At 41.0% G+C, this 15,997-nt stretch overlaps 1 protein-coding gene across 3 annotated transcripts in view; it reads left to right on the plus strand.

The window, feature by feature from the left end:
- TMEM132D (transmembrane protein 132D) overlaps nucleotides 1-15,997 on the plus strand; it is a 589,482-nt gene that overhangs the window by 517,054 nt on the left and 56,431 nt on the right. For 2 of the 3 annotated variants that reach the window (XM_075898457.1, XM_075898459.1), the window contains one exon: nucleotides 1,893-2,036. The exons of the other annotated variant lie outside the window; for it this stretch is intronic. In XM_075898457.1, coding sequence (XP_075754572.1) covers nucleotides 1,893-2,036 — 144 coding nt within the window. The remainder of the gene's footprint in view (nucleotides 1-1,892; nucleotides 2,037-15,997) is intronic. 3 annotated transcript variants of the gene reach the window in all.

The following is a 15,997-nucleotide window of genomic DNA, read 5'->3' on the forward strand; positions in this document are numbered from 1 at the left end:
ATCACCTAATAAACCATCCATCTTGTTAGTCTTTAAAGTGCTACATAGTCCTGTTCTTTGTTTCAGCTACACCAGACTAACATGTCTACATTTCTATTAATAATTCCTAGCATCCTATTTGCCTTTTTGACCGCCGCTGCACACTGTGTGGAAGTTTTCAGGGAACTATCCACAATAACTCCAAGATCTCTTTCCTGATTTATCATAGCCAAATTAGCCCCCATCATACTGTACGTATAGTTGGGGTTATTTTTCCCAATGTGCATTACTTTACACTTATCCACATTCAATTTCATTTGCCATTTTGTTGCCCAATCACTCAGTTTGGTGAGATCTTTTTGGAGTCCCTCACAGTCTGCTTCTGTCTTGACTATCCTAAACAGTTTGGTATCATCTGCAAACTTTACCACCTCGCTTCTTACCCCTTTCTCCAGATCATTTATGAATAAGTTGAACAGGATTGATCCCAGGACTGACTCTAGGGAGACACCACTAGTTACCCCTCTCCATTCTCAAAATTTACCATTTATTCCTACCCTTTGTTTCCTGAATTTTAACCAGTTCTCAATCCAAGAAAGGACCTTCCCTCTTATCCCATTGCAATGTAATTTACACAAGAGCCTTTGGTGAGGGACCTTACCTAAGGTCATTCAGAAAGACTTTGATCCTGAGTGTCCTCTAGGTCCTAAACTAATGCCTTTACCACTGTATCATCCTTCTTCTAACTACATAAGTAGTGTTTTCTCTGACGTTGTTCTAGACTGTCATTGGCTATAGGATATCTTCTGGAGCAGGAGTCCAATGGTAAAAAGACAAAGGTTAAGATATCGTGGTATTTTCAGGTGAACAACATGGCTGTTAGGAGATCTTTTCTCGGGTTCTCAGTTAAAGAACCCATTGCTAAATACTGGATACATGCATGCCCATGCTATGTGGAATCTCCTCTAGATGTCATCCTCTAATACCTGATATTCATTGAATGTCAACTGGGGAAGTACCCAACAGCTCTGATGATAGAAGAGAGGTTGGCATCAGAATCAAATGGACATCCACTGTACAGAATCAGAGACACTCTGGAAGCATCATGAGAGGCAGCTGTGTTGAGTGGCTAGAGCACTGGACTGTGATGCTATTCCTGGCTCTGCTGCTCACTAGCCTATAACATAAGGAATGTCCTTGTCTCTCTGTTTCTTTTATTTGTTTAAAATGTAAGTTGTCTGAGACTCTTTCTTATTATGTGTATAGCACCTAGTACAATGGTTCTCAATCTCAGGTAGGATTTAGGACTTCTATAGCAGAAATACTAAATAACAGCAATAATTAATAATTAACACAGGGTTACAGAAGAGGGTATTCTGGGATCTAGTACACATCCAAATCAGCACTGTCATCTTCTCCATATATTGCTGGCTCACAGTATTCTAACGATTAGAGTTCCTTGATTCTTCTCAGCCATCCCTAAGAGAATGATTCTGTGCTTTCATGAAGCAAGCTGGACCCTTAAAAACAGACCTCTCATTTTCCTCCAACCATGCATTAAAATACCACCTCTGGCTAATAGCATACAGTGCTGCATTGCTGCAAAGTTTTGAGCATAACTACTGAGTTTTATAAGGGGAGATCAGTGCAACAAGATGCCTAATTACATGTGTCTGAAGGCAATCCCTTAATCTTGGGGAAGGATCCCACTCCTCAGTATTACCTTCCACTTGGTGCAACTTACTGTATAATTGTCCTGTCCACTGTGCCAGAATCTTGGAAGATCAGCTGGAAATTAACGTACATTTCATTGTTTTAATGGTGGACCAAGAAAAGGAGAGTTGCTGGTTGATGGAAGACATGGGGACAAGGAAGGAACATCTGAACCAATGTTTTGTTGTTTGATGTTATAGGAAGCTGAGATCCTGAACACAGCGATTCTCACTGGGAAAACTGTGGCTGTCCCTGTTAAGGTGGTTTCAGTGGAGGTTGATGGGACAGTGACTGATCTTCTGGAATCAGTGGAGTGTAGATCATCTGATGAAGATGTAATTAAGGTAAGAGCCTATCATTTAATTAATGGAAGACCACTCTCTGCAAGAAATGCTGCCAGTAGTATCCTCTGACCTACAGGAGTCTGTTCTCTGTGTGGCTAGTTTAATCCCTTTTGATTGTCCTTCCACTAGAAAGCAAAGAACTGTCATTGTATTGTATAAACCAGTGTACTGGACTTATTAAAACACATTGAAAACCCCAAATCTCTATTCAGCATCTTGGAGGGTGTTTGTCAAAAGTAAATACTGAGCCATAGAGATCAATATCAGAGGGGTAGCCGTGTTAGTCTGAATCTGCAAAAGCGACGAAGAGTCCTGTGGCACCTTATAGACTAACTGAAGTGTAGGAGCATAAGCTTTCGTGGGCAAAAACCCACTTCGTCAGATGCATAGAGATCAGTGATTGTCAGGGCCCAGCGTCGACCACACCCCTCCACCTTGCCTCTTCTCTCACAGGTGATTTAGTCCACAGAAGGGTGACTCTGTGTTGGCTAGCTATGCCAGCTTCAGGGCAGAGTTAGCACAAACTCTGATGCAGGGGAGACTCTCATCTAAGGACTTTGTATCTGTGTCACTTGCAGTTCTCTCACCTTGGTGTAAATCTAGAGTAGTTCTGCTGGGATTAATGCCATTCCAGCAAGGTAATAATGTAAGGGCTAAATTCTGTTCTCATTTCAATGGGGTTGAATCAATGAATGGGGTACACTGGGGAAACTGACAGCAAAATTTGTCACTGAATGGCTAGAAGACAGGAAAAAAAGTCCACTGCAAACCTTCTTAGTAGCTGCTTTCTCCTGTTTCATCCCTCTCTTCCAGTCCCTCAGTGAGTTTGTCTACACTGCAGCTGAGAGCAAGCCTCCCTATCCAGATAGACAGTCTTCTTATAATAGAACTCACACTAGCGTGCTGGAAATAGCTATGTAGACATAGCAATACTGGTGCAGGTCTGGGTTTTTTTCCACCCTGCAGAAGCCCATTTTAGTTTCTGGGTTTAAGTTCATGTGGGTAGTGCAAGCCTCTGCTGGCCTATGTGCTGTGTCCTGATTAACTAAGTTTAGTGTATTAATGCCATTGCTAATCTGTCTTCCTGGGTTGGGCAGTTCACTCCCAGCCACAGTGTAGCCATCCTGTGGAGGGATTGGAAGGTTATGTCTATGCTGCAGAGCTTTTTTGGAATACAGGAGGTATCCCAAAATAGCTATTCTGTATCTTTTGAGAGCATCCGTTATTTCAAAAAATAATGGGCTCGCTATTCTGACATCCCTGCAAACTTCATTCCATGAGGAGTAAGGGACATTTCAGAATAGTGATTTATTCTGAAATAAGTACTGTGTAGAAAGGGCCAAATTTTGAAATAAACTATTTCAAAATAAAATCAAAATAAGATCCATAATTTGTTAAGCTCAAATTGCGTATCTTGTTTCAATCTGTGGTGCAATGTGGACACACCTGAAGTGTTTCTGTAGCCCGTGAGAAAGTGACACTGGATTAGACTCATGTGCAGCCTTGCTTGTGCTGTGTAACTCATTCATCTGTTAATACTTTCTCTGTCTCCTTGTCTCCAGTTGAGGTTCACTTGACTTCTTAGCCATTCCTAGTTTCTTTGCTTGAAGAGCAAGTAAACATGTATTAAAATGGAAAAAGCCTGAGAAATGCATCCAGAGATAGTGAATATTGTGAGTCTTATTTTGTTGTGAACCAGAAAATGAAAGTGAACCTCCATGTGATGGGAAGAAAATCGCTTTGCAAGTGAAGTGCCTCCCACTCATAAGCATGAATTGGAAGAAGAAAGAAAAAAGATAAAATTGTAACAAATAAAGCACAAATACCTACACAAGAGAAATTATCCAATGCATATGATGTCTTCATGAGAGAAACATGCTGAACCAAAATCCAGTTTATTTTGCCACTGATCTTTTAGTAGTATAGATTAGGTCTTCCAAACCTTGGGCATGTATATTACTTTTCACACAAGTGAGTGACAGACAAGTGTAAAATGACAGGATCAGGCCCCAAATGTGTAAGAAAAAATCCACAGCTCATAAACAGAGTGCTTTCTACAGCCCTTCAAGCCAGACAGCACATATATCCTAATCAAACTTTCACTTCTGAGTTGAGGATACCATGTGACTTTGAGAGTTCAAGACTTTGCTATTTCAGGTCATTGCACTCAGTACTCAGAACTGCTCTAGTTCAGAATAAAAACAGCCTACGTTCATTTTTCATTCCTACTTTTTTCACTCATTTAACCTGCCAACACATCATTAATACCAGAAATGATTGTCTCAAGACAAAAAGTTCAGATGTGATTTTTGAAGATTTGAAAAGTTTGGGGTGGAACGGATTTGGACCTGTTTATATATTTTTTACTTCTGTTTTTCATATATCTTATGGAGAATTAATAGTTTGTTCTTTTCCTATACAATATTGCCTGGCTTTCTAAAATAATACAAGATTGGGTCCCTTTGTAAAGGATACCATCATAGCTGTTGGGCTTGATGTATGAATTATGGGGTAAAAATCAATCATCTGTGGTATGTGGGAGATAAAACTAGATCTTAAAATTAGTAAATCTACAGAGTGGACATCTTAGAGATAGAGGCCATAATCAGGAAAGATGCTGAGTACCCTCAACTTCTGATAACTACAGGTCCAACTCTAGTACTCCTCTGGTTTAATTGGGCATTAGGGATGTAAAAATGCAGTTAAAAATGTAACCGTGTAATTGCAAAGAATTATAACAGTCATAAGGTGTCCCCGCTATAAGTCACTTAGGTATACATTGATTCCATACTAATGTTGTTGATGCTTGTAGGAACTGATGCATTATAAGTTATTCTGTGCCCTGCTCTTAAGTCACACCAAAAAAAAACCCAAACACAGTTTGCACCTGTGGAAGTCAGCCACAGGGAAAATAATTCCCCGCTTTAAGTTATTTTGCTATAAATCCTAGGTTTTTGGAACATATCTTGGACTTATAGCGAGGATGGCCTGTACAAGGTTACATACACTGCAGTGGGCTCTTCAGTATAAAGCTTAAATACTGCAGAGCCTGGACAGGTTAAGGGTGAGATTTACCAGTTAACCTATTACATCCCTAAACTGGGGATTAAGCATCTCACAAGAGATTATCAGCACAATGACAGATTGGGCCATATTTTTTTCTCAAGACTCATTATGCATCTATTGTAATGCACGATGATGTGCTCTGAAAGGATGTAGATTTCACCATCAGGTTTCTTGGAGAATAAACTGGCCATTTAGTTTATTCAATGTGGAATAATACAACTATGAATACTGAAAGTTTTTTTCAGAAACTCAGCATCCCACATTTGGTTAATATATGTTAGTGGACAAAGGAAGAAAGACAATGATAGGCAGGGTTGGATGTAGAAGATGGTATGAGGTGGGAGTGAGAAAACCAAGCACAGAATGATGACAATACCAGTTTCTCTGGGATTTGCCATTATTACTTCAGAAAATCACAGCTGGCCTGTGAAAAACTTGTAGCCTGTCTACTTGTAACATTTACACCCAGTTTACTTGTCCTTAAATATAGGCCGACACAGCCAAAAATTAGAGTTAAAACCAGACCGACTAGAAGCAAATTCCTTTGTGAATCCAAAGTTGCCTTTTAAAATATTTTTAACCTAACTTATCTGGCAGCCAATGGGCCTTAGTCACTGTGAGCCTCTCCCTGAGCTGGTGTAAATCAGCCTTGTCCTGCTGACTTCAGTGGTTCTGCACCAATTTACAGCAGTTGAGGATCTGGCCCTGTGCTATATTTTCCTCAGACAAAGGCTGACAGGAATATTGAACTCCCTCAGCAGTGCATTTGCCCATTTTAAGATGGATTCATACCCCGGCAGGAAATATTTAGCTCCAAATCTATCCTCTCTGGGCCCCATTAGTTGATAACAGGGCTTTCCTAGTGGACGTCCTGTAGTGTTGAAGTGGAACTGAAAACTGCATTTTGTTCAAATGGTGCATACCCGCAACTGGAGTCTTTGCTTAATATTCCTTAACATGCACCTGTAAGACCAATGCAGGTAATCAAATGTTACTGTTAGGAGCAGCCTGCTGAGAGCTTGAAATTTACATACAAGTTAAGGAGGGAAGTAACAAAGTAACGAAACATCTTGAAACACATAGAGCTGTAGATGGTGAAAAGTGACTGCCGTAAACTATATTTTAACTTCTCTGTTGGGAGATTATAATTAGAACTGTCCAGATAACTGAGGGTATGTCTACACTACCCTCCTAGTTCGAACTAGGAGGGTAATGTATGCATACCGCACTTGCTAATGAAGCCCGGGATTTGAATTTCCCGGGCTTCATTAGCATAAGCGGGGAGCCGCCATTTTTAAATCCCCGCTGCTTCGAACCCCGTGCAGCGTGGCTACACAGGGCTCGAACTAGGTAGTTCGGACTAGGGTGCCTATTCCGAACTACCGGTACACCTCGTTTCACATTGACTCAAACAAAAAAATTTCACTGCACCAAAAAGCTGAAAATATTTTGTTTAGAGTCAAACATTTTGTATTTTGATTGTCGAAACATTTCATCTACACTGTAATGAAACATTTCATTTAAATTTTGAGCTTTTATTTTTTCAAAATATATTAAATAAACTGAAGCAAATTTCACAGTAAAAAGTAATTTTGAAGCGAGAAATCTAAATGTTTTCATTCAAACACTTTTTTTTGGTTAATATTTAGGGTTTTCTCCACTCAAACATTTTGTCAAAATGTTTCAGCTGGCCGAGAATGTATTTTTCAGTGAAAAAAAGTTCTGACTGAAAAACTTATAGCCTGTCTACTTTATCTTCATATTAACATCTTGTACCAAAGATGAGGCCAAGCAGTTTGAAAGTCCAGTGTATTATGTTTCCTTTTTTGAAATCTACACAGGGTTTCCATTTATCTTAACAGTTGCAAATCCAGCTGTCATGTTGGTGGCTTCTGATTAAGTATGCTTTTCTGTCTCTCTTAATCCTCTTTTTTTACTGCTTCTGCAAGATCCTCCTGAATCTAGTAAATATGCCTCTGATTTAAGAAATTGATTTCAACTGAATGTTGATTCAGGGAAAAAAACAAATTTGCTGGCATGTATTGCTGAGTCATTGTAGAGATCATGAACCAAAGTCATAGTTTATGTAAATGAAATCAATGATGTTACATCAGTTTATATATGTTGGAGAACCGGCCCCTCTTCCTTTGCATGGTGATACTAGGCTTACCCGGTGTTGCTCAGGCCCAGCCCAGAGCAGCAGGAGCCACACTACGCAATGGGCGGCTGTACCCCACAGGCAGCCTGGGGTGGGAGGAGCTGTGCTGCCAGCCAATGGGCTGCTCCCCAGGGCTGAGGCACTTGCTGCTCCCTTGTGGTCATTTACGAGTATAGCTGTCCCTACTATCACGCCCCTTTCTTTCCATTAGATGTGAAACCGTCACATTCCAGGCACATCCCATTGTCCTGGCACAAACACTCCCTGACTTTGCATTAAGTTATACTAAGAGGAAGTTGCCTACCAAATTTGATGGTCCTGGCTCCTACAATTTAGGAGAAGTTCTTGAACAAATGGACTCACAGCCAGCCAGATAGACACAGACAGATGCATAAATTCTCTAAAATACATAGCAGAAGATTTATAACGTTTTTTTTAGTTTAAACTGTTAATAAAGAAGCTTGCAATGTGGCTAGGAATAGGTGGCTGAGACCTTTAGACTGGATAGTGAAATGTAAAATAAATAGTGATCCTTGTTAAATAGTGAACATTTGTCAATCTTCCCATAGTACCCAGTGTTTAGAAAAGGAAATAAATACAATATCCAAGCAAATAATCCTGCATTGGAAGAGAATTAGACAACAAGGCCAATGCCTTGTTCATCTTTAATTTAATCTGTGATTACTTAGGTACCTAACATGTTATGCACATGCAAAAATGTATGCAGGATCAGTGTGGAGATAACTAGACCATGACCAAATAGAGATTGATCAGTTAAAATTGAGAAGGTACTGTCTTCCACAAATTGAGGCCCATGGACCTCAATGACTTTGCAGCAGAAAACCAATTTCTGCAGGCTTAGGTAAACTTCCATGGATGACACTGAAAACGCATCACTGTATTTTCAGTATACCAGCTGTGTTCAGACTTAGTCTTGTACCCAGAAATCTCAAGTAATGAAGATAAACATCCATAATTAGTGGTCAGCCTTCAGCATGGGGTTGTAATTAGAGTTTCTGTTCTCTGGATATTAGAACAATAAGAGAAAGAAACAGTTGATTAAAAATGCCCATCATACAAAGATTAAAGTTACAATTCTTTCTTTACTGTCGTTAGAGGTGTTTTTCCTTTCCTTTTTTTTTCTGTGTCTTTGTTTTTTTAATGTATCCATTTCAGGTATTGTAACATTTAAGAGGTCAGATATTTTCTGCTTTCTTTTATTCTCATATTGTTTTGATTAATCTTTCCCAAAGGATGAGGGTAGTCAGTGCCAGTCTTTGTTTCAGGGTTATGTTTATTACTAGCTCCGTTCATTTGGAACTTCAAAGCACAAAATTGGACCACATTTTTTCCTGTTTTATACCCTGTGAAATACTGTTGACTTAAACAAGGTTACACGAGATAAATTATAGCAGATACTGAGCTGTTAATTCACCATCAGCGAGGACCAGTGTTGCCTCTAAGGTTTTATGTCCATGTGTAGAATGAATTTTGTTATGTAAGCCCATATGGAGAAAATGTGCAACACATCTCCTCCGTGTTGGTGCACATAATACAATTCATTCTACAGGTGGACAGTCTGTGGTGGGGATAGGGCCAAGAGGTTCAGAGTGCAGGAGGGGGCTCAGTGTTGGGGGGATGAGGGTTCTCACTGAGAGTTCAGGCTCTGGGGTGAGACTGAAGATGAGGGATCTGGAGTTCAGGAGGGGACTCAGAGCTGGGGGTGAGGGTTGGGGTGCCAGTGTGAAGGCTGTGGCTGAGGGTGCAGGATCTGGGGTGGGGATAGGGATGAGGAGGTTTGGGTATTCGCTCCCACAGGAGAGAGGGCTCCCCTAGTCCTCTGTCACAGCAGCAGCTCTAGGCTCAGTGAGAGGCACCTCTCTGCTGGCTATAGCAACTCCGGTGAGGCTGGGTTTGCCTGGGGAGGCCCACTTCTCCCCAGCTGCAACAGTTCCCTGCCTGTCTCACTGTGGTCTCTTCCCCAATTGCAACTGCTCTGTGTGCTGCATCCCTGAGCCCCAATGTGGGGCTTATTAGGCAGCTGCATGGTTGTATGGTTGTGCAACTTAGATGGAACCCTACTGATGATAAGTGATCATTTAAGGTGATTTGGACCATAATAATCCACCCAATACCCCCGAAAGCATGTTATGATCCTCTCCGCGTTTCCTCCCTACTGGCTGGAAGAGACTCACTGTCTCTTCCAGTCCCTCCCCTAGCTAGGCAGCTCTGTGCATGAGTACTGAGCCCCTAGCTGGGCAGGGTTCATTAAGCAGCTGTAGTCTATGCTGCCACACAGCTTGGGGAGAACACAGATCCTCATGCCACTAATGAAGACTCTGAGAAGTAAGAGATTGAGAGTGGTATTTTTCCAAAGTCCTTATCATTATGTCCCATAGACTTCTGAAAGAGTAGTCATAAGCCAGTCCTGAGTGATTCTGAAAAGCTTACTCTCTGATTCCCATCGCTGTGGTACCTCTAGGTATTTATCCTCACAAAACCTGCCTGCAGCAGGGTGGTGTCATTTTGTAGAAAATCTTGGAAACTTAGCCAAGGTAATACAAGATGACTTTCTCAGAGCAGGAAATAGAACCCAAAGCTGATCAGTCCTAGCCATGTATCCTAATCAGCAAATAGTCTTTTCCACAGGAATTTTTTGGAAGTCACACAGTGAGTTAGTGCCAGAGCCAGGAATATGTTCCAATAACATAAAAACTCGGGGACACCAAATGAAATTAATAGGTAGTAAGTTTAAAACAAACAAAAGGAAATTTTTTCTTCACACAGCACACAATCAACCTATGGAACTTCTTGCCAGAGAATGTTGTGAAGACCAGGACTTTAACATTAGACAGAATGGGTAGGAATGGTGTCCCTAGCTTCTGTTTATCAGGGGCAGGAATGGAAGATAGGAGATAAATCACTTAATAACTACCTGTTTCTGTTCACTCCCTCTGGGGCATCTGGCATTGGCCACTGTTGGAAGATAGGATACCGAGCTAGATAGACCTTTGGTCTGACCCAGAATGTCGATTCTTATATTAAATTCTTAATGGCACATAATTTCCTTCTCTAGCCCTTAGACCAGCGTGGGCAATAAAACAGCAGTTGTTCACCAGGGTTAGTATCTGGTGGGCTGCTGCCACTATATTTACCTGCGCTTCTGCAAGTAAGGGCGATTGCAGCTCCCATTGGCCAACAACAGTGATCCACAGCCAATGGGAGCTATGATCCCCTGTACCTGCAGAGGCACAGGTAAATGCAGTGGTGCTGAGGCCTACTAGGGGCTAAGCTAGGAGATTGGATCTGGCCCATGAACAAGGATTTGCTCACCTTTGCTTTAGGCAATACTCTATCACTGAGTATTTGATACAGAGCACAGCACACCCATAAACTGATTTTTATCCAAAAATATATTATGCTTCTAACAAAGTTCCTTGAGGGATCTTCATTTCTAGTGTTCTACACATTGAAATCAGATAAAGCTATGAAAAGGAAAGCAGCTCCAAAAGCCCTCGTCTATGTTGGACCCACACTCGTAACAAAAGGAAGGCAACAGACCCTCAGTATCTCATGATGCCTGCCAAAGTCCTTTCAGAGTATGATCCAGATGAAGAGGGAGCTGAGAGCCTCTGTACTAAAATGAGGCAGCTTCATTGCAATTGGACAAGCAGAGGGTTATCCTGCAGGTCTATGGCCAAAAGATAGATTTCCTGCATCTAGCCTGCCCAAATGCTGCTCTCCCAGGTGTGGGTGGACAATGGAATAGTGAATTTCTACCCCAGGTTATGTCTACACTACAGAGGGTGTTTTTGGGAAAAAGGCTGTTTTTCTGAAAAAACTTTACTTACGTCCACACTGTAGTCACATTCTTTCGAAAGAAAATCAAAAGAACAGAAGGGGTTTTCCGACATTGGTAAACCTCTTTCTATGAGGAAGAAGCCTTTTTCTGAACGAGCTCTTTCAGAAAAAGGTGTGTGGGGATGTGAAAGAGGGAGTTCTTTCAAAAGAACAGGAAAGAGGAAAAAAGCACAGGTGCTCTCGTGGCTACTTCATCCATAGTAATCAAAGCTGAAATGCAAGATAGCATCCACACTTCAAGATAGTGTGGACGTTATCTTTTGAAAAAACAGATGGATTTTTTTCAATGCGCTTTGGCAGTGTGGACGCTCTCTTTTGGAAGAAATTTTTTCAGAAGATCTCTTCCAGAAAAGCTTCTTCCAAAAGAAGCCTGCAGTCTAGATGTAGCCCCAGAGCATTGCTTATTTTTATTATCAAACCACCTCTGCAGAAACCAGGTCCAAACTGTTCAGCTGCATCTAGACTGGCAAGTTTTTCCGCAAAATCATCTACTTTTGCAGAAAAACTTGCAGCTGTCTACACTGGCCGCTTGAATTTCCGCAAGAACACTGATAATCTCATGTAAGATCGTCAGTGTTCTTGCAGAAATACTGTGCTGCTCCCGTTCGGGCAAAAGCCCTCTTGCGCAAATCATTTGTGCAAGAGGGCCAGTGTAGACAGCACAGTACTGTTTTGTGCAAAAAAGCCCCGGTGGCTAAAATGGCGATCGGGGCTTTTTTGCGCAAAAGCGTGTCTAGATTGGCACGGACGCTTTTCCGCAAAAAGTGCTTTTGTGGAAAAGCGTCCGTGCCAATCTAGATGCTCTTTTCCAAAAATGCTTTTAACGGAAAACTTTTCCGTTAAAAGCATTTCTGGAAAATCATGCCAGTGTAGATGTAACCTTCAGGTATGAACAATCAGCATTCTGTTATTGGTTCTGCGGCAAGCATTACAAGGCAACTTTGTCCTATCCACTCTGAGTAGTACTGAAAGGACAGTAATGCCTCTGACATTTTGTAAAGTCTTCTTGCGGAATGATATATTTAGCACTAAAAACTCAGTGTGGTCTTGTTAGTAGTAAAAATTACCTCCCTCTAATTAAGTGATATACATTACATGCTGCTCCCACCAGAATTAAGGCATCCTAGCCTTTGAAATAGCCTGACACAGCTATTAAACTTTTAGCATCTATTTCTCCTCTTTCTAACACCAATATAATTCAGGAGAAAATTCACCACATAGAAATCAGTGCATGGGTTTAAAACCAATGGGAAAAGATAATCAGGTCCAAGGTTTTGACTAGGGCTGTAGTTTGAGCTGGACAGTTAGTGTTGCCAGTGTTCACAAAGCTATTGTGTCATGATAGTCTATGTTAAATCCCCAGCTCTTGGAGACATATGATGGCATGATCATCCCATTTTCCTTTTTCAGAAGTAAGTTTTTAGTCCTTTCTCTGGTTGCAAGGGAAAATTTGAAAATATGAAGTAAGTGTATCTCAGAGACGCAAAAAATAAAATAGTGAATAAGGTTGTGGGGTTTTTTCATTTCAATCTCATGATTTTTTTTAAGACAGTCTCATGATTTTGGGGTTCTGCTTCACAGTTTTTGAATGCTTGGGATTGGTGATACTGCAGTTTAAAAAAGTATGAGTGAACATAGAGATGATCAGAATACTTCAAATGAAACTTTGTCAGAAAATGGGATTTCATTTAAATAAAACTTTCTATGGAAAAACAGAATTTTCTGTTGGGGAAAATCAAACTGAAACATTTCCTTGTTGGTTGTTTGGATATATGAATGTTTGTGTCCATCTGAACCTTCATGAAGGCTTAGTGCTAGGTCCCTCACAGTGTGCCCTGTGTACTAAGTGCTTGGGCAGTCACCCAAGAGAAATTCAAATGCTGCCCAGCTGATGTACAGAGTGCCACAGAGCCTACAAGCAACCTGTGTTTCTACTAGTGGGGCACATCCTCACATGCTCAGTGCACATAACAAAATTTATTCTGCATATGGGCAGAACAAGTAGAGGGAACATTGGCCCCTTATGCGTTCATTTTCCCCTTTAAGCTCTGGTCTTTGAGGGTATGTCTACACTACAGAGCTTTGTCAGAAAAATGGTCCTTTTTCGACAAAACTTGATGAACAACTGTGTTTTTCCGCATGAAAATTGAAAACAGATGTGTTTTTCCGGCATTGGTAATTCTCATTCTACGAGGAAGAAACCTTTTTGCGAAAGAGCTCTTTTGCAAAAAGGCGTGTGTGGACAAGGAAGAGGGAGTTCTTTCAAAAGAAGAGGAAACAGGAAAAAGCACAGATGCCTTGGTGGCCATTCCATCCATAGTAATCACAGCTTACATGCAAGAGATTGTCCATTAAGTCTGGATGCTCTCTTTCGAAAAAGCAGATCACTTTTTAGAGGCACTTTTGCAGCATGGCCACGCTCTTTTGGAAGAAGAATTTTTTTGGAAACTCTCTTCCAAAAAAAGCTTCTTCCAAAAGAAGGCTATAGTGTAGACGTAGCCTGACTAGACTACATTTCCCATTATGCATTGTGGCATCTCACTGCGGCTAAGTTATCATGACACAGTGTGATTAACATTAACTTGAAATAAAACTTTCCATTTCAGAAATGGAAATGAAAAGTTTCAATTCAGGAGTGCCTAAACATTTAATTGTGATCAATGGTATTGAAATAAATAATTATTCTCAACCCAGTTTCAATATTCCCGAATGAAAATTTTTCTAGAGTTTTCAGCCCATGAAAAATATTATTTTACGTTTCATCACAACTCAGGAAGAAGATTGAAGGGGGGCAAAAATTTCATTTTTTTCAGTCAACTCTAGTGATCACAGGTATCATGAAAATATAGTATTAAAATAAAGATCACAGGAATAATTAGTGTGCCCAAGCTTGATGCTATTGAAGTTGTTTTTAGTGGGAGCAGAAATAGATCCTTAATCTTCCCCAGATTAAAATCAGGAAAGGCAAAAATATGTACTCAATACAGAATTTGCCATAACTTCCACTGTACATTTCAATTTATTCTAATAGGTTGGACTGGTATCAGGACTCTGAAATTCTCTCTTGAGATCATACCTGTCTACTAGTCTTCTGCGAAGGTCAAGGTTCAACTTGGCTCTCAATAGAAATTTCTATGAGGCAAAAATCAAGGCCGTGTTTCTTTAGAATCACAAAACATGAAATAGAGGCTGATTGTGGAGTCATAGTTATGGTAGCATAGGTCAAATTCATTGCTGACATGGGACTTTCACTGATGTTCAAATATGCCTTCACATCAGGCATCAGTGAATTTAGTCCTTTGTGTCTACATGGCAGAGACTGTATGGCCAGTGCATGCAGAGAAAAATAACCTCCTTTCGCCACTGATAGTTCTAATTAATAATAGTAAGGCATGAACCTGATAAAGAATAACAAGCTACTTAATAGTATCCAAGTAATATTGTCAAAAAGCATTTCTCACTAGACTCTTGGTAAGGAATTTCTTCCTGACCGACCAGTGAAGCAGGGAGCAAAAATAAAGTTTCACTTCTCATTAGTAAATGATCTAAATTGTTTCTGGTGAGATGCAGACAGGCAGGTAATGGTCATTTGTGGTTGTAAGAAGCAGGAAACAACTCTAATGACCTAGTTTGCAGAGCTGTCAGCCAAGCATTATCTCTTTATTGTTACTTAATTGGGAATTTCTCATTTTTCTTCCTTTGAAGAGATTGGCTGCCTTCTGAGATTTTGGAAAAGGAAGTTCAGTCCCTTTTCCTTAAAGCAAAGTCATGTTGTTAGCAAGAGGCAGACTCTGGTCCCAGAATTTCACAAGCATAGGGCTGATATTGCTAGACACAGAACACTCATGGAAGGATGTCCCAGAAGGGTGGTACCAGAACACCTCAATAAAAACATATTCCCCACCAATAACAGGAACACATTGACCCATCCTAAATATGAGGTCATGATGACAACATGATGAATAGAGAGAGATGTTCTGACTGAACCAGCATGTATAAGATAGAACCATAGAGTTGGAAGAGATCTCAGGAGGTCATCAAGTCCAGCCCCCTGCCCAAGACAGGACCAATTCCAATTAAATCAACCCAGCCAGGGCTTTGTCAAGCTGAGTCTTAAACACCTCTAGGGATGGAGACTCCACTACTTCCCTAGGTAACTCATTCCAGTGCTTCACCACCCTCCTAGGGAAATAGTTTTTCCTAGTATCCAGCCTGGACCTCTCCCACTGCAACTTTAGACCATTGCTCCTTGTTCTGCCATCCATCACTACTGTGAACAGCTTTTCTCCAGCCTTTTTGGAACTTCCCTTAAGGAAGTTGAAGGGTGCTATCAAATCCCCCCTCGCTCTTCTCTTCTGCAGACTAAATAGACCCAACTCCCTCAGCCTCTACTCATAAGTCATATGCTCCAGCCCTCTAATCATTTTGGTAGCCCTCTGCTGGACCATCTCCAATGCATCCATATCCTTCCTGTAATTGGGGGCCCAGAACTGGACATAATACTCCAGATGTGGCCTCACCAGAGCCAAATAAAGAGGAAAAAATCACATCTCTGGATCTACTGGCAATGCTCCTCTTAATGCAACCTAATATTCTATTAGCTGCTTGACTACAAGGGCACACTGTTGACTCACATCCAGCTTATCAGCTAATCTCCAGGTCCTTTTCTGCAGAACTGCTACTTAGCCAGTTGGTCCCCAGCCTGTAATTATGCTTGGGATTCTTCTGTCCCAAGTGCAGGACTCTACACTTGTCCTTGTTGAACCTCATCAGATTTCTTGTGGCCCAATCCTCCAGTTTGTCTAAGTCACTCTGGACTCTATCCCTGCCCTGCAGTGTATCTACTTCTCCCCCTAGCTTAGTGTTATCTGCACTG

This window comes from Pelodiscus sinensis, chromosome 15 (assembly GCF_049634645.1).
Source record: "Pelodiscus sinensis isolate JC-2024 chromosome 15, ASM4963464v1, whole genome shotgun sequence".
NCBI classification, from domain to species: domain Eukaryota; kingdom Metazoa; phylum Chordata; order Testudines; family Trionychidae; genus Pelodiscus; species Pelodiscus sinensis.